The 25,818-nt window shown below is 33.5% G+C and overlaps 1 protein-coding gene across 3 annotated transcripts in view; it reads right to left on the bottom strand.

The window, feature by feature from the left end:
- E2F3 (E2F transcription factor 3) overlaps positions 1–25,818 on the bottom strand; it is an 85,842-nt gene that overhangs the window by 13,142 nt on the left and 46,882 nt on the right. For all 3 annotated transcript variants that reach the window (XM_074272536.1, XM_074272549.1, XM_074272545.1), the window contains exon 2: positions 1,437–1,548. In XM_074272536.1, coding sequence (XP_074128637.1) covers positions 1,437–1,548 — 112 coding nt within the window. The remainder of the gene's footprint in view (positions 1–1,436; positions 1,549–25,818) is intronic.

Below are 25,818 nucleotides of genomic sequence, written 5' to 3'. Positions count from 1 at the left end.
GGGTGAAGGTAAAGAACTGAAGGGTTCCTTTGCAATGAAGCAAGCCTTCTTTCCCATTCCAGCACATGAGTTAGCATCCAAAGCACAGGCTTTTCTTTTTTCTTTTCTTTTCTTTTCTTTTTTTTTTTTGCAAGTTATACATAGTAAAGTTTTGGAATAAAAAAGACAGAGTAGCAAAAAGTTTCTAAAAGGGATTAACTCCTTACATTCAGGTTGTGTGTGTGTATGTGTGTGCTCTAAGATGCATGGTAATAGGTAAAACTATTCCAAGCAACTTTCTTATTTTTTTTAGTTAATAAATCACTTCCATCAGGGCCCAATACCACCTCATATTTTATTTAATTCTATACTATAGCAAGTTATATTATATCAGGCTTTAATGCATTTTTTTTCATATTTGCCAGTTTTTCAAACAAGACTTTATAGAGTCATCTAATGAACCTCAGACTCTAATCTAGAACTCTCATTTTACAGAGAGGAAGTATCAGATGGAATGGGTATCAGGCATGGATTTTGAACTGAGATTTTCTGACTCCAAATCCAGTGCGATTTCCACTTTCCCAGAAATTAAATTAGAAAACATTTATCATCTAAGAGCAAAGTTACCTGTCATGTCCCCAGGGACTTTTTATATGTTCAAGTAAAGAATTCTATCTTTCATTAAATATTACTTGACTTAGTAAGTCCTCATAAAGATGACAAGATCTTAGAGGTAAATACAGTAAGAAGGAACTTTAGGAGTGATAGAATCCAAAATTCTTATTTGGATCTGAACCCAAATCCTTATTCAAGAGAGAAAGAGAATACTCTTTCTATTCAACAAGACAGACCAATTTGGCTTCTCCAGTCAAATGACTCCCTTGAGTATCTCCCTAGTCTATACAATTTTTCTTTTTCCCATTTAAAGTGACTATGGGAAAAAGCTTAGACTTAGAAAGCAACTTAATCCAACTTCAACTTACAATGGAGGAAACTGAGTCCCAGACAACTTAAGTGACTGCCCACCATTACAGAGGTAGTCGTAACCACCATCATTTCACTGATCTTAATCAAGTCTAATGGTACCTAACTACAGAATCAATGTGTGGGGGAACTGCTCATCTGGATCTGGTTAGTCTCAACACCAATTGTGTAAAATTAAATTTGATTACAGAACAGTGTTAAACACATTTCATAATTTAGGTTAAAAATGTAACTGTACACTGCAGTAAAGATATCCCAATGACATAGCATCCATGCACAGACATACATTCAGCTGGTTTCACTTGGAAAATTGCGGATGCTTTCGGGGATGGGGTGGGAAAGAGGACAGAAACAGAAAAGAGATTAAAAAGAATGAATATGGGCCAAAATTATTACAAATTTTGCACTCTTTCAGCCACATGCCATGGAAATTGGGACTCCTACATCAAGAAGAATAATGAATATTTTCTTACTTTTTGGACTATCTGGACTTCTTACTGCGGCTCTTCCTTTGCCTTTTGGGGTTTTTAGACCATCTGAGAGAAACTGATGACCACTTTCTCCTAGCTCCAGCCTTCGCTTTGCCTATAAGAAAGTACAACCACATCCATCATTGATTACATCTAAAGAAATTTAAGTAATGAATGACAAAAATGTTGCCAGTTCCACAAAAATCACTGTGAAACTGGGAGGTGGCAAGGGGTACAGGGGCAGTGTCAATCATTAGAATTAAGATAAATTACAGAAACTAAAACTCAGGCTACAACCAGAGAAACACTGAATTAATACTCACTTCGCACCATCAAACCTGGTAAACTAGAATCCTAACAAATTCTTATTCAATTTAATATTATTTATGGAGTGACAATTGTTTCCAGTACTGTGCTGGATGTTAGCAGAAACCTAATTTAATAATACTATTGACAAATTTCATAGTGAGTGAATAAAATATATTCAATTAAATAAATCACATAAAGATATCCAGCTCTCACATTCAGCTGTGTTCTTAGTCTTCTTATAAAGGCCTATTCAATAAAACATCTGAGAACCACCACTGTTTAATCTAAAACAATGTCTAACATCTAATATTGGATCTGTGTTGAGGAGAACACACAAGACATTTATTAATAGCAGAGATATGTCATTCTAGCTTCAAATCTTACAACTGAGATTTCACCATGGGTCTTAAAATATGGGATTTTTAAAAATTTCAAATCAATTTAATTCAACAATCATTACGCACTTATGATGGAAGTATATACTATGCTGCATGAGAGACCTCCAATTTTTTTTTTTTTCCTTTTAAAGTAGTTTTGTCTTACAATCTAAGTCAGGTATATAAGTAACTATGTTTCAGGTGGTTTGAGAGATTGAAAGAGGGAGACAATAGCATTAATTTTTAGTGGGACCCTCAACAGGACCATGTTTGATTAATCGAAATCTATAATACAGAGTAGCAGATTTTTTCTTGTAATCAAGATCAGTACCGTTTGCTACTTTTATTATTATTTCAAGTATCAGAAAAGATGGTAGAATTTTAGCAGCATGTTTGGAAAGAGAATAAAATACCTTAACTCTTGGCTCAATCATCTACGCATCTGTTACCATAAACCCATTTTTAAATAAGTTTTCAAGGACAAGAATCTCATATCTTGAGTATCTTTTCCCACAGAAAATGCTAGCAAGTTCTGAATTCTAACACCTGTCAATTTAATCAACAACAAAGACTAACTTATGTTTACAATGAATTTGACAATCTTATAAGGAGACAATAATGTTAGGTAGTTGTATGGAGACATTGTCTCAATAATACTCATTATTTTTTTGGAAACAATTTTCTCTTTACAAAAGTGATTGTGAAATATTTACATAACCTTTAATATTTACAAGATTTTAGATTTTCAATAAATATTAAATATTTTATATCTACGACCAAATAACAAAAATAACAATTGTTTAATTAGAATGAAATACAGATTATCTTGCTGCACAAGAAAAATCAAATCAAACCAAAAAAAGAGAAAATAAAATGAAGCAAACAACAACAAAAAGAGTGAAAATGCTATGTTGTGAACCACACTCACTTCCCACAGTCCCCTCTTTGGGTGTAGATGGCTCTCTTCATCAACAAACCATTGGAATTGGTCTGAATCATATCATACAATTGTACTTTTAATGATTCCATTAATGATTTTCATTTACAGATTGATTTGTTTACAAAGAATCTGACATGTTTTCTCTTTTAATTCTTAAAGCTACCATACATTTTAATTGTCATTTTATAAATAAAAATTGATACAGATTCAATGAATTGTTAATAAATGCTATGAACTGGATTCAGGTCTCCTAACTTACAAATCAGTGGTTTCTTTGCAAAAACAAACAAAATTTAAGGTGCTATTTAAATGCTACTTATTGTTATTATTGATAATTATTATGATGCACATGGTTCCAAGTTGGTATTTGCAACATAACATTAGGTTAAGCAGACCCATGTCTTCTTGTACAAATGAATTAAAAGAGATCATTTTGTTCAACCTTTCAGTTTACACAGAAAGAAAACAACCAGAAGTGATTTGCCCAGTGTTATTTTTTAAAAGTCTTAATATTTTCAGGTTGAAAGACAAAAATAAAACATAAATTTTAGGGTGTCATTAACTAAACTCAAGTTAACTATCTATGTTCTAGACACTGCTAAAATAGAGCAAAAAAAAAAAAAAGTAAATTATAAATCAAATACAAATTCACACAGTAAGTGATAGCCAGGACTAGTTGGGTTCCTGACCTACCACATTATATTAATGTCCTAGAATCAAGTTCTGTTGAAATTTGCATGTTCGAGCCAAAGTTGGTGAAAACCCTGTAGAATTTCAATCTCAAAGAGCTGTGCATTCGGGTACAGATCTAAGAAGGAATTATTAATTTAATACCTGAACAGACAAGCCTGAAAGAGAACTGAGGAATGAAGCAGGTATGAGAGAAAAAGAGAAAGCAAAAACAAGTTTAACAGGTGCCAGCCATGACAGGCAAGAAGGCATTTTCCAGATGCGTGGGTGAATACATAGAGACAAAACTGTAGCAGAGAAAATTATATGGGGGGGGGGGGGGAAGAAAGATATTTACAGCTAGGTAGGAGAAAAAGAACTAAGCCACAATCAGACACTGGAGCAGAAAGGAGAAGAAAGGCCACTTCTTGCTGTATCTTAACAAACCCTAACAGTTTTGATGATCTAGTTAATCACTTAACAAGAAAGTGGATAGGGCAATCTAAAGGAGGCAAAATAAGGAAAAGTCAAAAGGGTACAAGATGAGATTTAATTTGAAAGTCTTTATTATGAACAGGTAATATTTCTATTTTTCTTTTTTCAAATTAAGAACTTAATTATAGATGTCAAAAATGTACATTTCAATATTAAAAAAAATCAAAAGGGGAAGATTATATATAAACAAAAAAAGATATGAGAGAAAAACACCCACACTGTAAGTTCTCTCCTCTCTTACTCTGGGTATGTGGATTCATTCTTTCGGCTGACTTTATAGAGTTTGGTGGGGCAGTGGATAAAGACCTGGGCCTGCACTCAGGAAGACCTGAATTCAAATCCATCCTCAGACACTTAACTATCTGTATGACTCTAGGGAAGTCACCTATTCTGCTTGCCTCAGTTTCCTCATCTATAAAATAAGCTAGAGAAGGAAATGGCAAATTATGCTACTATTTTTGCCAAGAAAATTCTAAAAGGGATCACAAGGAATCAGAAATGATTGAAAGAACAATTAAAACATTCCACTGATAACTGTTTCGTTATCTTTATGCTTTTAGTCTTTATTTTTTTCTCTGCCCCTCCAAATTATCACTGTTCATTCATTCATATATATGAAAAAGAGAAGAAAAAATCCTTTCAACAAATCTGGATAGTCAAACAAACAAATCCTGCATACTCCACTGCAGAGCCCATAACTCTCTCTCTGGTTGTAGGCCACCTGATCTTGGAACTGGGCTGGTAATTTTGCTGCTTGGAGTATTTAAGTCTTTCAATGCTGTGGTTACTGTTTAATTGCTCTTAGTTTTACTCTCCATTTGCTCACACAAATTTTCTTTCATCATTTTATCCAGTCATGCAATAATAGTCCATTATATTAGCATACTGTAATTTGTTCGATTATGTCCACATTGAAAGATAATCTCATAGTTTCCAGTATCTCCCTTGATTATTAGTAATTTAGAGCATTAAAAAAAAAAAAAAAAAAAAAAAAAAAAAAAAAAAAAAAGCAATTTCATTCACTACTGTTGCTGTGGTTACTTAATAGTAAATATTGCATGTTGTCCTTCAAAGCATTGTCAACTTGCTGCTTAATGTTAGATTTACATTGAATTAGACTTGTGTTTTCTTACAATACTTTTTTGTAAGATACATCACATCTTTTGGAGCTGATGAGGAGTGTAGATAACTGATTATTTTGTCTCTTTAGTTTTCAAGGTGATAACTGTTAGATACTGTAGCTGATGCTTCTGTGGTTTGTCTTTATCATCATGTTTCTTTGAACTATTTCATTTTAAACTGGCTTTACATAAAATAAATAAAAATGGAAAGTAACTTTAAAAAATAAAGCTATGGATTTATTTTTTTTGGAAAACAGCCTTTTCATCTTTTGACCACTTCTCAAATGGAGAATATAAAATTTACAAGAATATGAAAAAGTTCATTTTTGTCCTTTTTGTAACAAACTGTTATAAGTGTATCTGAAAATACTTTGTTCAATTTGTAATAATTTATGCTATTTTCCTGCCCCATCACATATCAAGTGTTCCATCTATGAAAGAAACTACACTTTACACACTTTATTACTTGGTTTAATTCCTGTTCTTTACAAAACATTATTTCTTTTGTCTCAACAAGCACCAAACTTTTATGCATGAAAGAGTAGCAATTTAAAAGTATATTACACATGAAACTGAACTTTTATTATATAGTATTTTCCTCCTACTATCCACAGTTTAAAAATATTTGTATGCCTCTGTATATATACACATATATATAAAATTCCAATTAAAAATAGTAGTAGTAGTTCCAACACTACTTTGTCTTTCTGAATTTTCTTTTGCTGCTTTATTTTTCTTCCATATATTTATTAAAATAAAAACTAAAACTGTTATTACTTTCACAATACCTTCTTGATGTTCCACTAAGAAAAAAAGGCCTTATAAGAAATATAATCATGAAAAATAATTTCATACATTAGTTAAATGTATGAATAACTTTCTCTCTAAAGCAACTTGGGATCCAAAGCTAAAAATTTCATAGCCTTATCACTTTGTGTCATTGATTTTAATATCCTAAAACAAAACCTAATGTTTTATGGTTTAAATCACAAAGGACAAAGACAAATGTAGTTAATTAAGAATTGCTAAAAATTCTAATTTTACTTCTTACATTTGTTCTATTGTTATTTCTATGTCTTTTAAAAGAATTATGTACTTAAATTTTGCTTTCTGTGTTAATCTCCTACATTTTCTGTTAAATTTCTGTATTATAATGTTTAGTCAATAAGCTCAAACATTATTTGATCACCTAAGAATGCCCTACACTGATGAAATCACCAGTCTAGGCTATTTCAAATTAATATGTCTCATATGGGATTATATCCTTAAATTATAAAAGATGTTAGTTTCTGGAGAAAGAGGTTTTAATAGAGAAATCTACTGGGTTTGTCTTAATTTCAAGAATGTAAACAAATACTAAAAAGAAAAATTAGACACTAGTCTTAATGTCTCAAGTTAACCTATCATAATCTCTATTTTTCCTCACATAGAAACATTTTGAAAGGAGTAATCAAGTCCTAAGAACAAATTTTTATCATAATACTAATTTTAGAGCCAATCCATGAAAAATTACCTTCTTAACTGAAGATATCTATTTTTTATTGCCTTTTAATTTGGCATTTGAAGATAATGTTCCTAACTATTTTATTAAAACTGGGTGTGCATTTTATCCAGTTGCAAAAGACTTCTGTTGATATCTGCTAAACAAAACACATTGTTTTCCCTTTTCAGAAAACATCTTATGAACCTTTTTTGGCTAGTAATCTTATGAACCTTCTTTAGCTAGTAAGCCTGATTTTGGGAAGTCTCAAGGTCAGACTCCTTTGGTTTCATGAAGGACTGTTTCCATCCATATGAATATAACTCAAGTTTGGGATAGTTTGTGCTGCTGGCACTTTAAATTCTCGTCAATTCAGTAACAAGGGGTAGCAGGCAGGATATTTGGTCCTAGTGGATACAGTTCCACAAAATACCCCATTGTGAAGTATCTCCGCTAATGAAATCCAGAAGAGTGCTTTTTGAATTTTTTTTTCAAGTGAACCTAGGAACTATTTGAACAACTTCCTCTTAAGTACTGAAATATTAATTTCAAAAATACAAATTATTTTTGTAATGGTTGGTATTCTGGTTGTAAAGCTTGACATCTGTTACTCATGTGTTTTTCAGGAGCATCCTATAATCTTTCACAAATGCCCTGAAAGCTGATGATCATGAAGAATGAGGTTTTCCTTTTTCCTTTTCTATTTCCTTCTTAGCAACAAACTCCATCACAAAACTATAAGACAGAAGATGTAGTGATAAAGACAGAGCATGCACCAACAATCAGTTAATTCTGGTCATTTTTGCTCTTAAGGAACCTTAGAAAAACACATGTTTAGTTTGTTCCCCTTCTCCAAGTAACTTTTCCAAGATCTATTCTCAACTCGAGGGTTACTAGGGAAGTATTCCTTTAGAACAGGGGTTCTCAAACTACAGCCTGCCGGGTTATGGCAAATGGGCTGAGGGGCGGAGACAGAGGGTGAGTTTTTGTTTTTACTATAGTCTGGCCTCCAACAGTTTGAGGGACTGTGAACTGGCCCCCTATTTAAAAAGTTTGAGGACCACTGCTCTAGAATATCTTAGCCCAATTTTATAGCACAATACTTTTGGCTAAATAGTAAAAGCAACAAAACTATATATCTTACATAGGGAGAGATATTTCTAAGTTCTTTAAATGAAAAGGTGGATAAAGTTAGGATTAGGGTAAATAATCAACAGCATAAGACAATACACTTTTTTTTTTTCCCCTGAGGCTGGAGTTAAGTGACCTGCCAGGGTCACACAGCTAGGAAGTGTTAAATGTCTGAGATTAGATTTGAACTCAGATCCTCTTGAGTTCAAGGCTGGTGCTCTATCCACTGCGCCACCTAGCTGCCTCTGACAATACACTTTTTTAAAATACAGAAAGCTGTAGGCTATGGCATCATTTTCAAATTAGCCTGATTTTCATGATTACTTTTCTGCCATTACCTTACACAGTTACTGTATAGTTAATTACTATGAAGAAATTAATGGCTTAAATTGATATAAATTAGATGCTAAAAAGTATATAGTCTCTGTGATTTTTTTTACACATAAAACAAATAGCAATGGGGCAGCTAGGTGGCACAGTGGATAGAGCACCAGCCCTGAACTCAGGAGGACCCGAATTCAAATCTGATCTCAGATACTTAATACTTCCTAGCTGTGTGACCCTGGGCAAATCATTAACCTCAATTGCCTCAGCAAATAAATAAACAAACAAACAAATAAATAAAATTAAAAAAAATAAAAAAAAATAGCAGGTTGCATATATACTAAAGATAACAATTGATTTTGGCTTTTTAAAAAGTTTTAACTACTTACTATTATAATTTAAAATAAAATTAAATTTGCATTGTTCTTCAGTCTTCACAGGGAATCTATGAACTAAGGGACGTTTAATATGTTACATTCAAAAGTACAGTTAAGCAACCCATAGTATAAGTAACATGGTATATTATAACCCATTTTGTTTGGCATCCTTGAGAAATCTTGAGTATTAATTAATGGCTTTAGATTGACTGGATGGGTCATTTTCAATGCTATCAATTCTGTTGCTGGGAAATTTATTTTCCTGTACTGTTAACATTGTTAGGAACTAAAAGGGGAAGCAATAATTATCCCTGTTAAAGGAATACTAAATTTGCTTTAAAAAAAAAAAAAAAAAGGGACACAACTTGAAAATTTGGCTTTTAACTCTTAGAAATGTTGTCCTTGTTTCCTAACTCATTAAGATATACTTGTTTCTTTTGGTATCATGTCCAGCTACTATAGACTCAGTGTTCTACTATAGAAACTCAATCTCTTTAATTCCAGTTTTCCCAACCTCTTGGGGGGAGAGGGGAAAGAAATCTCTTGAAATTTCACTCTTAGTAGTATTAAAAAAAACAACACAACTTATTTTCCCGGTTGAGCTTATTACCTCTCATGTGAATATATTTGCATTAATTATAGAGGCAAAGATTTCTGGGAGTCTGTGGATTAAAGAAGGAAAGGGAACTTAGATGAAGAAAAAAGGAAACAGGGGGTTTTCTTGGCCATTTGTAACTGTGAGTATCTTCTTATCCCATACTATACAAGTAGGAGGTCTTACACTTTGTTTAAAAAAACAAACAAACAAACAAAAAAACCGAATACAAACATAAATGGCTACCATAGAAAAAAGGGTAGTGAACATACTGTCAAAACTCAAGCTGACATCTTTGCCAAACCCTAAATTTGAATTTTTATCCTTCAAAAAATTTTTTTAAAAAATCTTTCATTGTTAGTAAGATCAAAGACATTCCTGCAGTTAAAGTCAAGATAAGGAAAATGACTGCAAAAATTTGATGTACTGATTATTAACAGAGATGGATAAAAGATCAAGTACACCAAGAGATGCTCTTTTTTTGTTTTGGATACAATATTCTTTTTTGGATACAGGTATGATTTCATTTCTGCAAAGAACAAAAGGTGAGTAAAAATTACCAATGCTAATCAGAATCTGCTTTGCAACTTAGTATAAGCAAGTTGACTTTGTGGACACTAAGAACTTCAAAGGGATATATCAATGGCAAGACTTGAATACAATCCTTGGATTTGAAGACAGCAATTTATTCACATTATCTAAAATGTGTTTTGATTTCATTTTCCATGCATATTACTATCTTATTGAAGATGGTGATTGAAATACACTTCTTTGAGAACAAAGAGCAAATGACAATTCCAAATCCCTTCAGTTTTTATGTGCATTCATTCTGTATTCATTTTCATCATGGTTTTCCTATAGGATGTTGAGTTTATTAGATATTCTTTGTAGCAGGTGTCATTTTCCTTGGGACTTTCAGGATGGCATTTAGAAAAAGATAGCTTATCAGTGAAAGTCAAGTACAAGGTGTTGATCATCAACTATGATCCCTTTCTCACTTTTTTCTTTTCCTGTCAAGGACCTGCAACACCACCTCCAAGGTAGCCACCAAGAGTTTGGGGCAGACAGTATACAGAACCAACTCCTTGGGAAGGATGATTTGGCCGAGTTCCACAAGTTAGATGCCAATTTTACATCTGGTGTTTATCTCCGTAATGATGTCAACAGAGGCTGGATCCACTTCATTACGATGTGGTGTGTTCAATGCTTACAGTATTGCTGAGTAGAAACATTTTAATCATTCACAAAAATAGAGCTTGTGAGGGCTTGAGATGCTCTTTATTTTTTCTATAGGTTGCTTGCATTGGTGGATGTGAGTGACTATTGAAAAGCCGGTACCTATTTGCGTACCTAGGTTTGTTTTAGGGTTTTTCCTGCCCCAGAGAACGAACAATTCTTTTTTATTTTGTGTTTTCTTTTCTTTTCTTTTTTTTAAATTAATTTTATAATTATAACATTTTTTTTTGACAGTACATATGCATAGGTATTTTTTTTTTACAACATTATCCCTTGTATTCCCTTCTGTCCCGAATTTTCCCCTCCTTCCCTCCACCCCTTCCCCTAGATGGCAGGCATTTCCATACATATTAAATATGTTATAGTATATCCTTGGTACAATATATATGTACAGAACCGAATTTTGTTGTCGTTGTTGTTGTTGCTAAGGAAGAAATGGAGTCAGAAGGTAAAAATAACCTGGGAAGAAAAACAAAAATGCAAACAGTTTACACTGATTTCCCAGTGTTCCTTTTCTGGGTGTAGCTGATTCTGTCCATTATTGATCAATTGGATCTGAGTTAGATCTTCTCTTTGTTGAAAATATCCACGAGAATGAACAATTCTTAAGAGCTATAGAGCAGAGAAAGGAGAGCAACGACCAACAAATGCCAAGATTTCCAGGGTGGTTTTTTCATGGAAATAGGACCCAGGATATTTTTATATCATTCTGAAAAGTAGGAAGTCACTTGTGAACCTCTACACAAAAACCTAAATCCAATGAATGAATCTTTACCTATAAGGACAATTTAGAAGAGATTACATTATTCTTAGCGAACTAAGGCAGGCATCGCTTTTTGAGGGCTGTCTCAGAATCCCCTCTGCTTTGTCTTCATTTATTATCTGTCCCTACTTCAACAGGAACAAAATAGAAATATCAGAAGTTTTATTTTGTTTGGGAGAGAATAGGGGAAGGGAAGGAAAGATAATAAAGGTTGGTGGTTCTTGGTGTACTAACTTTTCTATTTTAGTGGAAGACCTTTCTAATCAATGGTCAAATTTATTAAAGGTTTAACTAAGTGTTAAGCACAAGGGATACAAGTAAGAAAGAAAAAGTTATCCCTGCCATTAAAGATCTTACAATTTAATGGAGGAAGATAAAAAAAAGCTGAAAAAGTCAGGGAGAAGAGAGAGAAAAGCATGTATGACAGATGGCAGGGTAGGGGTAGGGTATAGGAGAGTCTAGGTGAAGGAGTACAGTTAATGGGGAAAAGTGAGTTTTTTTTCCTTTCTTTTTAAAACTTTTTATTTTCAAAATATATGCATAGATAATTTTCAACATTCACTCTTGTAAAACCTTGTATTCCAAATTTTTCCCCCACCCCTCCCCTAGACAGAAGTAATTCAATACATATTAAACATGCACCCATAATCATCATGTTACACAAGAAAAATCAGATCAATAAGGGGAAAAAATGAGAAAGAAAACAAAAAAATGAAAGCACTATGTTATGATCCCCACTCAGTCCCCACAGAACTCTGTGTACAGATGGTGAGCCTTTTTTAAAGGCTTTTACTCCACACTTCAATCAGAGGGCCAAGGGTCCTGAAAGGGGAAGCACCAAAAACTATTTCCTTTAAATTTTCGTTTCTCCTCAATATTACCCTTCAGGATGGTACTTTCTGAATCGCTGATTTCCCACCATTATCAACTTAAGCCTTTTTCCTCTCTCTTCAGCCTGTCTCCTTTTGCCATGTTTTGCTTCATTATCTCAGGGAGTATTCTCTCAAGCAAAGTTCTCATTTCAGTGTACCAGCCACTGCTTTTGGGATCAGATTTAGAGTCTGAAGGAGGAATTTTAAAGGTCATCTAAACTAACCCTGTCATTTTCCAAAGAAGACATTGAAGGCTTTATCATAGTTTGTCATTTCTTAAGAAACTTGATCAATAAAATGACAAACCAAATAAGCATGCAATCAACTCCTGGGGCTTGTTATTCTGTTTAGTATTTTTATTTTATTTTTAGCAGTCAGTAGTTTGAGGCACATCAGGACATTTAACTCTTCATAATATACTTTATACTGTTAAAGACCAATGAGTCATTCTCACTGAATCAATCAATCAACCAACATTTATTAAGCCTGAATAGTGCCAGACAAAGTGCTAACCCTGGGGATATAAAAAGGAGTTTGAACCAAGAGCATATTTTTATTGAGCAGAATAGCAGACCACCTGACCACTTGCTCTTCTTGATTAGACTGTTGAAAAGAGAATTTGACTGTGAAAAATCTTGGGTAGGATAAGACACATAATTGAAATATGGTTTTGGAAAACCATATATCTTATTTAAAAAACAGAATTAGTAAAGAGTGTATTGGACTTCAGGGAACAGATCACAAATCTATCACAGAGGCAAGATGAGAGACTTCAATTACCTGGATACCCACTGAGCTCCCTCACTGCCAAGAGTAGAAGAGTTAATACTTTCTTTCATTTAATGATTATCCTTCAAACAGAACAAGGGAAAAATCTATTCTGGATCTTATTCTCAACACACAATTCTGGTTATTAAGTAGCAACAATAGGAACGTGGAGGGAGGAGTGATCGGCCAATTCTTGAATTTGTGATAGAGAAAAATAAAGTCATAAACGGCTCACCTGACATTTGAACTAGATTTTGGAAGACAGTTGATTTCAAAAGGTTCATAGAAAGGCTAACTAGAATACAATCAACTAAAATTCTATGGTACTAATTAAATTTAAAAGGAATGAGGAAACTTAAGAATAAAATTCTGTAAAAGTAAATGGAAACAATTCTAATAGGAAAAAGAAGTTGTCTAAAGTGATGTGGGTATAAAGAGAACTTGAAAGCTGTGTCCAGAAGATGAAAGGGCAGGAAACAGAGGAATATAAAAGCATGACATAATCCTGTAAGGACAGTGTCAGAAGTGGTAAAATTCAGAATGAAGTGGGAGAACTAAGGGTAATAAAATATTTTTTCTTATCACCATATTGGAAAAAATAAAAGATTTTCCTAATTACTATATCACTACAAAGAGGAGAACTGAAGAATAGAGACTGATGTTTTGAGTGTATGATAATTTGAAAAATAACAAGACAGAAAAAAAGTTGCAGGTCCACTATTTTTAGTTTCTAATTTTTCCACCAAGCAGAATGACCTCGGAATTGAAAAGAACAGAACAAGAAATGGCCAATAAAGAATTCATACCAAAGATAGGGAAATAGTAATTGAGCAACTAGGTACTCTTGATGAGCTTGCCCAGATAAACTATTTCCTACAGTATTTAAAGGAACTGGCAGATGTAATGGATGGAACTATTTATTAGAGGAAACAAGTTATCAAACAGGTACTGGTCTGTATTTTTTTCATCTTTATAAAATCCTTGAGAATGATTTACAAATATGCTGACATGATTAACAAAAATAGAAGCAAGAATCAGGTAGCTTTCACAGACAATAATCGACAACAGACTTCATTATTATTTTCAAACAGCTGTTGAAGACAGCAAAGAATTAACGATTTCCAGTTTATATTGTTGTCCAGTCAGTCATGTCTAACTCTTTGTGACTCCATTTAGCAAAGATACTAGAATGGTTTGTCATTTCCTTTTTCAGCTCATTTCACAGATGAGGAAACTGAGGCAAATAGGGTTAAGTGGCTTTCCCCAGGTCATACCTAGGAAGTGTCTGAGTCCAGATCTCAACTCAAGTAGACAAGTCTTCCAGATTTCAAGCCTAATGCTTTATCCATTGCACAACTTAGCTGCCCCACAGTTTATTTATTGAATAACAAAAAGTATTTGATTCAGTAGAGCAAAATGTTGCTCTAACATTGCTCCTTAAACTTTTCATGCATAAATTAAAATCCCATGAGATTCATTGTTTGATGCAATAACAGGAATGAGTTTTTAAAAGCTGCTAACTCTAATTAGTAAATGCATGATAAAACAGAAAGACCTAGCCTTTTCAAAGGTGTTTGCAAATATCATGGAGTATTTCCAACAGAGTCCTAAAAAAACTAATACTCTTTGTAGATGACAACACCCACAAGCTTCTCATTTTTGCAGATTACAATGTACTTATTGTACCAATCCCCTAAAAACTAAAGTCATAAATGAGATTTTTAATCACTCAAAAGATCTCACAATCTATACAAGGAATAATGGGATGGATAAGAATTCTTGTTCTCTAGTCTACCTTTTGTACATGAATGGAAAGAGCCTTCTTGATAAAGCCTTCTCTGAACTCCCTCTTAATTAAATTCCTCTTGTATGTAGTATATAGAGATCCTCATATGTACAAACTGTCTCAGAATGCCTGGCACATACAAACATTATGAATGATTTCTGAAAGACAGCACCAATGTAGTTTACCTGGGCAAAGCATGACAAATTCTCTCATATTATAGACCATATATGAGGCTAGCTATAATGCAATCAGGTGGATCTGGAACATGGTGAATGGTTGGACCAAAAGTTATTTTAACACTAACATTGGTATATATACCATGATATTCAGTAGAATGTTCTTTGTATTTGTGCTTGGATCTAGGTTTAACATTTTTATTGGTAACTGAAAAAATGTAGACAGCACATCCATCAAATTTGTAGGTAATACAAATTTGGGAGGGTTAGGAAAAATGTATTAGATGACAAGAGTCAAGATTCAAAATGACTGGGGACTAAGACACTAGGCTGAACCTAGAAAGATGACATTTAACAGATAAATGTAAAGTCAAGTGGAAAAGAGCCAGACCATAACTAATCAATATCTCTGCCATCAAACCTAGACAATAGAGAGATAAAACTATTCTTTATGAAGTCTTATAAAATTTAAACCCATCTTCCTTCAAAATGCTTCTCTTCTTGTGCTTTTTAAAAAGAAATCTCAGTGGAATTCAGGTAAGCTCCTAAAACTGAAATGCCCTCTCTTGGGATTAGTTTATCTGCATATTAACAGGGAATTAAAAACAACAGCAACATATTTTTAGCTGATGAGTCCTATTATTACAATTTAGCACAGGAACACATTAGAAACTTCAAAACTAGCAAATATTACCTTTACACAAAAGCTTTTATATGGAGAAGAAAAAGCTCTATGATCTTATCAAATCTAAAACCATGCAGAAAAATATAAATATTTTTCTAAATCCATTGAGTTGGGAATACTTGAGTTATTTTTGTTCTCCCATGGATTCATTTCCCTATCTCCACTAATGTTCTCTATATTACCTCTTTTCAATCTCCTCAATCTTCTCTGCACTTTTCTGTATATTTGCATCCCCTAAAAAAGAAGGATAAAGATGCAAATCTATTACCTGGGCTATTTCCTAGCTTTTATACAATTAATCATTTCTTGGTTTCCTCATTTGATGAGTCCAATAAAATTAAGTGATTTCTAAAGTCCTTTCCAAATCTAAATTATCAATCATTACTTCTATTAATATATATATTAATAGAAGTAATGATTGATAATTTAGATTTGGAATATATATATTTAAAAGCCCCCAAATTATCTTCTTTTTTCCTTCGTTTCCATTATTCTTGGACCAGATGCTCTTTGCTAAAAATGGGATATGGAAAGGAAATTAGAAAGACCAAAGGTCACCAATTTTTTTTTTTTTTTTAAATTAGGCTGCAATGGATGGATGGAAGTGATAGAATACATATGCGGAAAAAGAGAAAACAATCTCAACACTGATCTATTTCCTGAAAAAACCAAGATTCAATTCCTGAACAACCTTTTTTTCACCTAGGTGGTATGGTTAATAGGGAGCAAGGCCAGAGACAGGAAGACCTAAATTCATATGCAGTTTTAGATGCTAGTGATACTACTCCGGATAAGTTCCTTAACTGTCTGCGTCTGTCTCCTTAATTAGAAAACAGGTCATAAAAATCACACATAGCAAAAAATCAAGTAAGATCATATTGGCAAAGCTCTTAGCACAGTGCCTGGTACATAGAAGATGTTTTTAAAAATGCATGTTCATTATTCCCAATTCCATATAAATATAATATTATTTTTCAGTTATGCCCAATTCACAAAGAATTGGACATGGACTTGACCATAGAGTTTTCTTGGCAAAAGTAATGGAATCATCTGCCATTTCTTTCTCCAGCATGTTCCCATTTTACAGATAAAAAACTGAGGTAAACCGGTTAAGTGACTTGCCCAGGATCACATAGCTAGTTGGTTAAATGAGGCTAGATGTTATTGGAAATGTTTGACTTTTGATATACTCCATTAATTTATTAGCTAATATTTAGATGCAATTTTAGAATGGCCTCACATGTTCAGATGACTTTTTATGACATATAATCACAGAATCATATCACAGAGTTATATGGAACCTCAGAAACCATCAAGCTCAGGACCTATAAGTGAAAATACTGCATCCAGAGAAAAGAGTTGACAAATAGAAATATGTTTAGAATGATTTTACAAACATACACATATTTGCGTCTAATGTAACCATGTCTAGTGTGAGGGAAAGAAAAAAAAGAAAATTATATGATAATTTATTTTACATTTAAGAGGAATAGCGAGCTGTATATTTTAGAAGTTTAGAACCTAAACAAAAATTTCTACAATATTCCTACCATTGAACATGCAATTGGAAAAATTATGGAGGCAGCTTATTATATTTTTGAAGTATTCTAAATGTTAGAAATTTTTTTCCTTACATCAAACTTAAATGTGCATCTCTTCAAGTGCCAGGCATTGCTCCTAGTTCTAGTCTCTGGAGTAAAGCTTGGCAATGTTGATCCCTCTTTCACATCACAGCCTTTCTGAAGACAACTATCATCAGCTGAGCTAATCTTCCACAGGATGGCCCTTGAAATGCTTGATGACAACTATCATGTACCATCCCCCTTTCTTCTCAGTCTCCTCTGTCAGGAGAATCATGTTAATTTCCTTCAAGGATCTTGAAAAGAGCATCTTCTCCTGTCCTTTCAACATCCTCCTCATACTCTTTTCAGTGTTCTTACAAGTGACAGAACTAAACTGAGAAATCAGATCATACCCAGGATACTGCATGACCAGGCCAGAAGAACACTGCGACTGTGACCTTCCTTACTCACTGCCTCTTTTAATTTAATTTAGGACAGTGAAAGGATATCCAAGCATCAACTATGTAAACATATAACATTTGATTCTTAGATAGATACAATATTTGTAAGTGATCTCTTAGGTGAAAATTCTGATCAACCACATCCAACCAAATTACAATATTTAAAAGCCCATTAGGGACCCACAGCCAAGATAGATCTAAGGAGTGAGAGTAGGACCAGTCTTAATTCAACTACTATTATTACTCTCAGAGCTTTTCATTCAGAGTCCTAAGGGCTTGGTCCCAGAATTGCTAGGAGTTTTTAAGAGGTATGAAAGCATATCTTTTAGCCTCCACCCTATTACTGCACCATTTATGACCAAATAGCACCCATGTCAAAGCATCCAAGGATGTACACCCTTGCCTCAGGATCATTGGGAAAGAATGCTTACTTTATTTTCTGTAAACTGTAATGTGTCTTGGGGGAGAAAAGGCACTTAAAAATCTTTGATTTAGTAAATGTTTTATACTTAAACACCAATTCTACATTCTTTTTTAAGTGAATAAGAAAATGTTTACTAGGATCTGTGTGTAGTGTGGTCACTTTCAAAACACAGAATTTTTCGGCAAGAGACCAACAACTGTTTGAAAAAAGCATTGTTTTTATCAAAACCTTCAGGATAGACTGAGGTTTTCCTAGGATCTCTTATAAAGAAAGAGAAGACTGGGCAGGTCCAATCCCCTAGATGAGAGTTTAAATTAATCTGTCGGATGCACTGAACCAGAAACAAGTGGGAAAGTCCATTACTGTTTGAATTACCAAGGCATACTGATTCATTAACATTTTATCATTATGAAGCCAATCAAAACACCAAAAATTAATTAAGACTCCTAGGGAGGGAAAAAGCAACTACAGTATACCACATTCTTCAAATGACTAAAAGCACACTTTGAAAAAAGAGGCGGGAGTCTTAATTATGTTGTTATTTGCTTTAGTAAATTATATGGTCATCATATGACACATCTTGTGTTTTTCCTATGGTTATCTTACATTTTGACATTCTCCATCCTTAACTCCAGCTACACAGGCACATTGGGGGAGGCATCTGTAGTCTACTCCTTAAATTCAGATTTACATGACAACAGAGGCACATCCTTAAGAGCTCTACTTCACTATTAAATTTGGGGAAGTATCCACCTTTCTGAGAATTCTAGTTTTAGAAGCCTGGGGATACACATATCTATAAAGGCTAACTGACTGAAGATGATCCAAGAGCCTTGCCTTCCCTCTGTTCTGATTTCAAATTCTTGTTACAGGTAGAAAGTAAAGAGATGAGAAGAAAACAATGATGTCCTTGTGGTGGCAAGACAAGTTTTCAATGGTGCAACACTTCCTAGCATTTTCCAAAAACCAGTTTTGCTGGTTCTTTATTATAGGACACTGATTTAACCTGCAGAAATTCTGAACAAAGATCTGCTACTAGTGAGGTAGTTCTGTGACTTCTGGAAGTATATGGAATAACTCTCTAGAGTTACAAATATCCAAGTGATTTTCTTTCTAGTTTTCAAAACCTATTTATGACTTGTCCACATTAGGAGAAGTAGGAGCAAGGAACAAACTGAAATCATTCACTACCAATCATAGCTTCCAAGGAAGGATCTCCTAAGAACCTACTTACTTCAGAGCTGGACCATAGGAACTACCAAGTCCAGATCTTTCATTTTACAAATGAGAAAACAAAGACACAGGAAAGTTAAATGATTTGTGCAGGATCATACAGCCATCAGTATGAAATGCAGTAGGTATCCAAATTTTCTTGATGTCAGCAGCGACTTAAATCTTACACCATAAAACCTCATCTCAGAAAAACTCTTCTTGAACTTAAATCCAAACAGGAAATGTTTATCGTGATGTAAGTTTCAGGAGGAAGATATGAGAAAGCCATCAATCTTTAGAAGAATGCTTTAGAATTTGAAAATAAGTGAACAATTTGTGGTACATCAAATATTATCGCACTGCAGAAGTGAGACATATCTAGAGGAACATGGGAAGACTTAAATGAACTGATGCAAAATCAAGCAAATGGAGCCAAGGGAATAATCCCTATAACAATGTGAATACTGATAAATCTCTAAGATGATAAAGCTCATGTCAAAATAGATGTCAGCACTATACTGTCAAGGAAAAAGCAATTATCTTTTGGTTCCCTTAAGGACCAGTAAATTGTAAAAGCGAAAAGGGATCTACTAAAGCTGTTAAGTTACAGGATCATAGATTTAAAGGTGAAAGAGATAGTCATCTAATTCAACATTTTAATTTTAATTTAATTTTTAATTTTAAAGACGAGAAACCAGGATCAAAATCTGCTGCTCTATCAGAAGTTTGTACATAAATGTTTTGGGAATCAATTTGTTGGGAGAGAAAAAAATTGTTTTGAAAGTTAGCTATTCTATCAAAACAATATATAAATAAAATCATTAAAACAAATTTTAATAAAGGCAAAATCCAGAAGATAATAAAGTCAACAAACTAACTTCATCTATTAGGGAACAGATCAGCCTTAGAGAAAAAAAAAAGGCTATGAGTCATGTAAACTGGGAAGTACCCCAGGAATTCTTTCGAAGTCCAAATTGGCTCTGACCAATGATCTTTTCTTTTACAAGGGGCAGGCAGCCACTTTTTAATTTATAAAATGTTTCCTTCACACTGCTAACTAAAATAAAAATTGCATAGCTATATAAAGGAATAAAGACGAGGAACTTTGAACTCTATTTAAAGTATGCATATGTCAAATGGTAATTAAAGATCAAAGTTGATGACTTTCAGAAGGTCAAAATATATTAGATAGGATTGCAAAATCTACTTTGCATGTAGGGAACTTTGTGGGAAAACAATGTGTCCTAAAGCAGATATACCTTCCTATTTTGAGCTAATCTTATAGAACATTCCAGGTATAGCATATTAAAATGTATGCATATGTATATACTATATATTTTATGTGTTCTAGATGTGTATTTATCTGTATGTATAACAGTATACTTTATGTGTACACACATACACACACACACACACACACACACACACACACACACACACTTTTAACTCTCTCTAACTAGAAAACCCCACTAAGTTCCTTATATGCAAAACAAATTTTGTAATCCTAATACAGTACAATATATGTCATATTCTCTCATATACAAACACACAGTGTGTCTCAATCATAAATGGGGATGGGGTGATTGTTGGTGTATCATACTTAAAAAAAAAACACTTTAATAACTAGGGTTATCAGAGAGGACTGTGGGAACCGAGTGTGGATCACAACATAGCATTTTCACTTGTTGTTGTTTGCTTGCATTTTGTTTTCTTTCTCATTTTTTCCCCTTTTGATCTTTCTTGAATAATACTATAATTGTAGAAATATGATAGACAAATTGTATATGTCCAATATATATTGGGATTACTTGCCATCTAGGGGAGGATGTGGGAGAAGGTGAGGGGGAACTGGATCACAAGGTTTTACAAGGGTCAGTGTTGAAAAATCATTCATGCATGTTTTGAAAATAAAGACCTTTAATAAAATAAAATAAAAAACTAGGATTATTAAACATCAAATAATCTTAAAGGAATTTAATATGGCATTTCTTTCCAAAGCTTTTCATATCAAGGCAGCAACTAAATATATAATTATATATCTGAGTAACTTACAAGTTGTCCTTCCATCTAGAATGAGTGAAAATAGCAAATCATGATGACTACAAAATTATACGGATCCTATAAGTGAGTATTCATACCTCACACCTGAGTATAAAGTTATAACAAGTTTCTATTTTTAGGGAGTATAATATAATGAAAAGTGAACTAGATGGATCAGGAGACCAGCAATCACTCCTATTTGCTAAACTGTAAAATGAAGGGATTATATTAGATAAGGAAAGATATGATGGAGAGAGGCCCCAAACTGGAGTTCCCATCTCAGCCAGGTAACAATTTGTGTGAAATCAGACTCTTCATACCTGGAGAGTAAGCTGCTTCTTCCTCTCATCTAATCCTTAATTTCTCCTTTCTAGAGCTGACTTGTACACAGTTGTTGGCATGGTATTTCTCAAGAACAAGGATTGCCTTTTGTGTTTCTTTGTACGCCCTGAGCTTAGCACCTGCTAACTGAATGATTATAAAATCAGGAGCTGGGACTAAGAAATGATCACTAAGGTCCAGTTCAACATTCCCTCTAATTACTAATAGTTTTTCTATTTCAGGGATTAGAAAGTCACAGAAACAGTTAAAGCTTCACAGTAGATCATGGCTGGGGAAGGTCCCTTGGCCTAGATTCAGGGAGAAAGAAGTCCTAGTTGTGGAGAGAAGCTAAATAGAATACTGTCTCAGTTATTACACTAGCCAATGACAGACACTTCACACCATTTCTGGTGGAAAAAGTATTGTCCTGAAAGAAGAGTAAAGTGGGGTAAATTATGTCACACGAAGAGGCACAGAAGGCCTATTATCATAAAGGCAAAGAAGGGAGGAGGAGGGGCACTGTTTGAACAATTCACATCATTTCAGATCAACGTACTGTTATTACTAGTAATATAACAGTGTCTTCCAAGTCTATTTCTTTTTTTCATTCCAAAGTAATGAAATGGAAAATTTGAAATAATGGTCATAGTATTATTTTAAAGATATTATTGATAAGATATAATTAAGCTAAATATTTTTTAATGCCTTTCACACTTGTTTATCTTTATAATATTTCTGTCACTGTATACAATGTTCTGGTTCTGCTCATCTCACTTTGTATCAGGTAATTTAAGTCTTCCCAGGTTTTTAAGAAAGCGCCCTGCTCATCATTTCTTCTAGCTCTTACAATTTTAGAGATAAGGAAAGAGTTGCCCATGAAAATTAAATTACTGTCCATGGTCACATAACTCATTAGTGATTGTTCCATAACCAGACTGGAGGACTCCAGACTTCTAGTCTAGCTTTTTTTTTTTTTTTTTTTTCAGAAGCTGGAAGGAATCTTTGTGGATATGTAGTATAATACTCATTCTATGGGTGAGAAACTGAAGTCTGGCCATAGAAATAGTAAATTAAAAATTCAGAATCTGGACCCAGGTCCACTGATACCAAATTCTGCATACTTTCTATTACATCTCTCTGCCAAGATTTGAAACTTTCATTCAGGATTTTAATCTATTTTGAATTTGTGCCTATAAAATTAATAAATCTAGATCTGCAAAGACTCTTGGAAATCCTCAAATTGAATCCTTTCATTTTTGCAATTAAGATCAAATATAAACTGAGGTGGTTTGATTACAAAGCCAGTGTTCTTTATCATGCTGCCTTCTTGAGGGAAGAATTTTATTTTTGCCTCTGATTCTTCAACATTTTATGCAGTACCTGGTAGAAGTATGCACTTCATAAATGTTTGTAAAATGAATGGTTCAAAAAATATCTTTGGGTTCAAGAACAAGTCTTGAGTTATTAACTAATAAAACATCTTGCTTAGTATAAGTATTTTCTTGAAATGAGTCTGAAGACTGCTCAATTTTGTATTTTAATTAAAAAGGTCTTGCTGTCTCTATGGTCAGGATGCAAATGACATTTTAACAGAAAATGAAGGAAGGTCAATAACCACATTAATAATGGAAGCAAGTTGCTTCCATATTTTTTTAAATTCACCCTTACCCCAGAAATTGTGTCTAAGAAACATCCCTTAAAAATTTTAATCATACCAGACTAAATTAGTCACTTTCCTTATCCTTTATCACACATTCAGTCGTTTCAAGATACAAAGTATGTAGTCACGTTAGAGATCTCAAATTTTTGGCAAAAGTATATTTAATGGCAGATGAAATTGTTGTGAATTTCAGTTAACTAAAATTAAAATTCCCTTTGTTTTAAGAATGCTGTATCAAATCAAATGAACTATATTCATTAAGTGCTTACTAGAAGCAAAGCCCCTGCATGATCTCAATTACTCATCTACAAACAACCATAGACAGCTGGTGGTTTCTTTCCATATATACCACCTTATTTTCCTTAAGACAGCACAATAAACAGGCCAAGAGAAGGAGAACCAATTTATATCTGTCATAATGGCTTTTTTAAATTACTGTAAAAAATTGTAATTTGTTTTTCTTAGCACCTACAGTAACTGTAAACTGTTTTAGGGAGTAAAACACACATTAGTTAAGATAACTGGTGAAATGACACATGAGAAGCCCTTCCCAAAAGAATACAGCACAAGATAAATTTTTCTTTAGATGAACAGCTAATTGAGAAAAACTGTTAAATGAATGAAAGGTAGACTGCCTGACCACCCTCCCTCCCCACCCCCAAAACTACCTCCTTTAAAGTAAATTGGGAAACCACAAGTTGAGGGCACACGAAGTACTGGGACACATCCTCTGGCCCCTGGAAAGCCTTTCTGATCATAAATAGGAAGAGTCCATCCAACCAGTTATAAAACAAATGGTTCCCTTTACATCCAGAGACTACATAAAGAAGCAAAGTTTTATAGGCTCAAAACATCTTAAACTAGGAAGAACAAAAAGGAATTTCTGTGGGAAGAGATTAATAACAAATAAGAAAGAATTATCAAGATAAGTGAAATTCAGGAGTTAGAAGAATGGATTCAATGATGTAATCAACACTTTCAAAGAGGGCAATACTAATGGTGGAATTTGCTTCTTTCAGGCCCTGATCTCTCTGCCATCAGGGAATGAGGGCAGATTTCTGTTTTCTTAGAAATTCCTTTCCCTCTTCCCAAAGTTTGGGTATTGCTGAGTTATAGGATACAGTTTGGGAATCAGAAATCCTAATTCTAGCTGCACAACTGGTCACTATTAAGAATGATATTTTCTGACCTCTGAAAAAACTCTAGTGTTGACAGAACCTGCAAAAAAAATGGAATAAAACAAAATTTCTTACTTAAGAAAACTTAAAAAGAAGTCAAGAAAAGTCTGTCTTACTAGGATAAACAGGGAATAGAGCCCAACACTAGTGATTGGAGAATGCAATTTAAAATTAAAAACGCAAATTGACTAATGACAGAAAAGGAAACTGATAAATGTTGGAGAGAATATGAGAAAATCAGAACACTAATATATTGTTGGTGGTGGTATGAACTGACTCAACTATTCTGGAGAACAATTTGGGTCTATGCTCAAAAGAGCTATAAAAGTACTGTATGCCTTCTGATCTAGAAATATCACTAATCTATATCCTAATGAGATCATAAAAAAGGGAAAAGGAACCACATACACAAAAATATTTAGAACCCTCTTTTTGTGATGGCAAAGAACTGAAAATTAAGGAGATGCCCATCATTTGAGGAATGGTTGAAGAAGTTGTGGTATATAAATGTAATGGAATACTACTGTGTTAATAAGAAATGATGAGCAGATAGGTTTATGTAGGTTTTAGAAAAATCTGGAAAAACTTACATGAATTGATGCTGACTATAATGAACAGAACCAGGAGAACATTGTACACAGTAACAGCAACACTTTGTGATGATGAACTATAAAAGACTTAGCTCTTCCTAACAATGCAATGACCCAAGACAATTCTGGAAGACTCATGATGGAAAATGCTGACCACATCCAGACAAAGAACTATGCTGGAGTCTGACCGAAGCAAACTTCTTTCGCTTTGTTTTTTTTCTTTCTTGTGGTTTTCTTTTTTTGGAGGCAATTGGGGTTAAGTGACTTGCCCAGGGTCACACAGATAGGAAGTGTTAAGTGTCTGAAGCCGGATTTGAACTTAGGTCCTCCTGAATTCAGAGCTGGTGCTCTCTCCACTGTACCACTAGCTGCCCCATGATTTTTCTTTTGTTTTAATTCTTCTTTCACAACATGAGTAATCTGGAAATATATTTAACATGATGGCACGTGCATAACCTATATCATATTTCTTGGTATCTTGGAAAGGAAGAAAAATTTGGAACTTAAAATCTTATAATAAAGAAAGTTGTATTTGGGAAAAAATACTATTGAGTGAAAACAAAAGAGAAAAAAATAGCTTTGCTGTGTGTGTAGTCAGATTTTTAAAAAATCCTTAAAAGTCCTTTTTATCTCTAAATTTTAAATTACATGGGTCTTTCTAATAAAAAATATCTACTAACCTTTAATATTCATCATAGGTTGAAAAGTTGATCTTAATTTTATCAACCCAGAAAAACAAAGTATTAATAAAGTATATTTTTTAAATCTAAAATTTTTAGAAAAGATTTTTATTAATATTTATTTACATTCATTCTTAAATATATTCCTTTCTC

Source organism: Sminthopsis crassicaudata, chromosome 1 (genome assembly GCF_048593235.1).
Source record: "Sminthopsis crassicaudata isolate SCR6 chromosome 1, ASM4859323v1, whole genome shotgun sequence".
In the NCBI taxonomy this organism is placed as follows: domain Eukaryota; kingdom Metazoa; phylum Chordata; class Mammalia; order Dasyuromorphia; family Dasyuridae; genus Sminthopsis; species Sminthopsis crassicaudata.
This window is presented reverse-complemented; position numbering and strand designations above follow the sequence as displayed.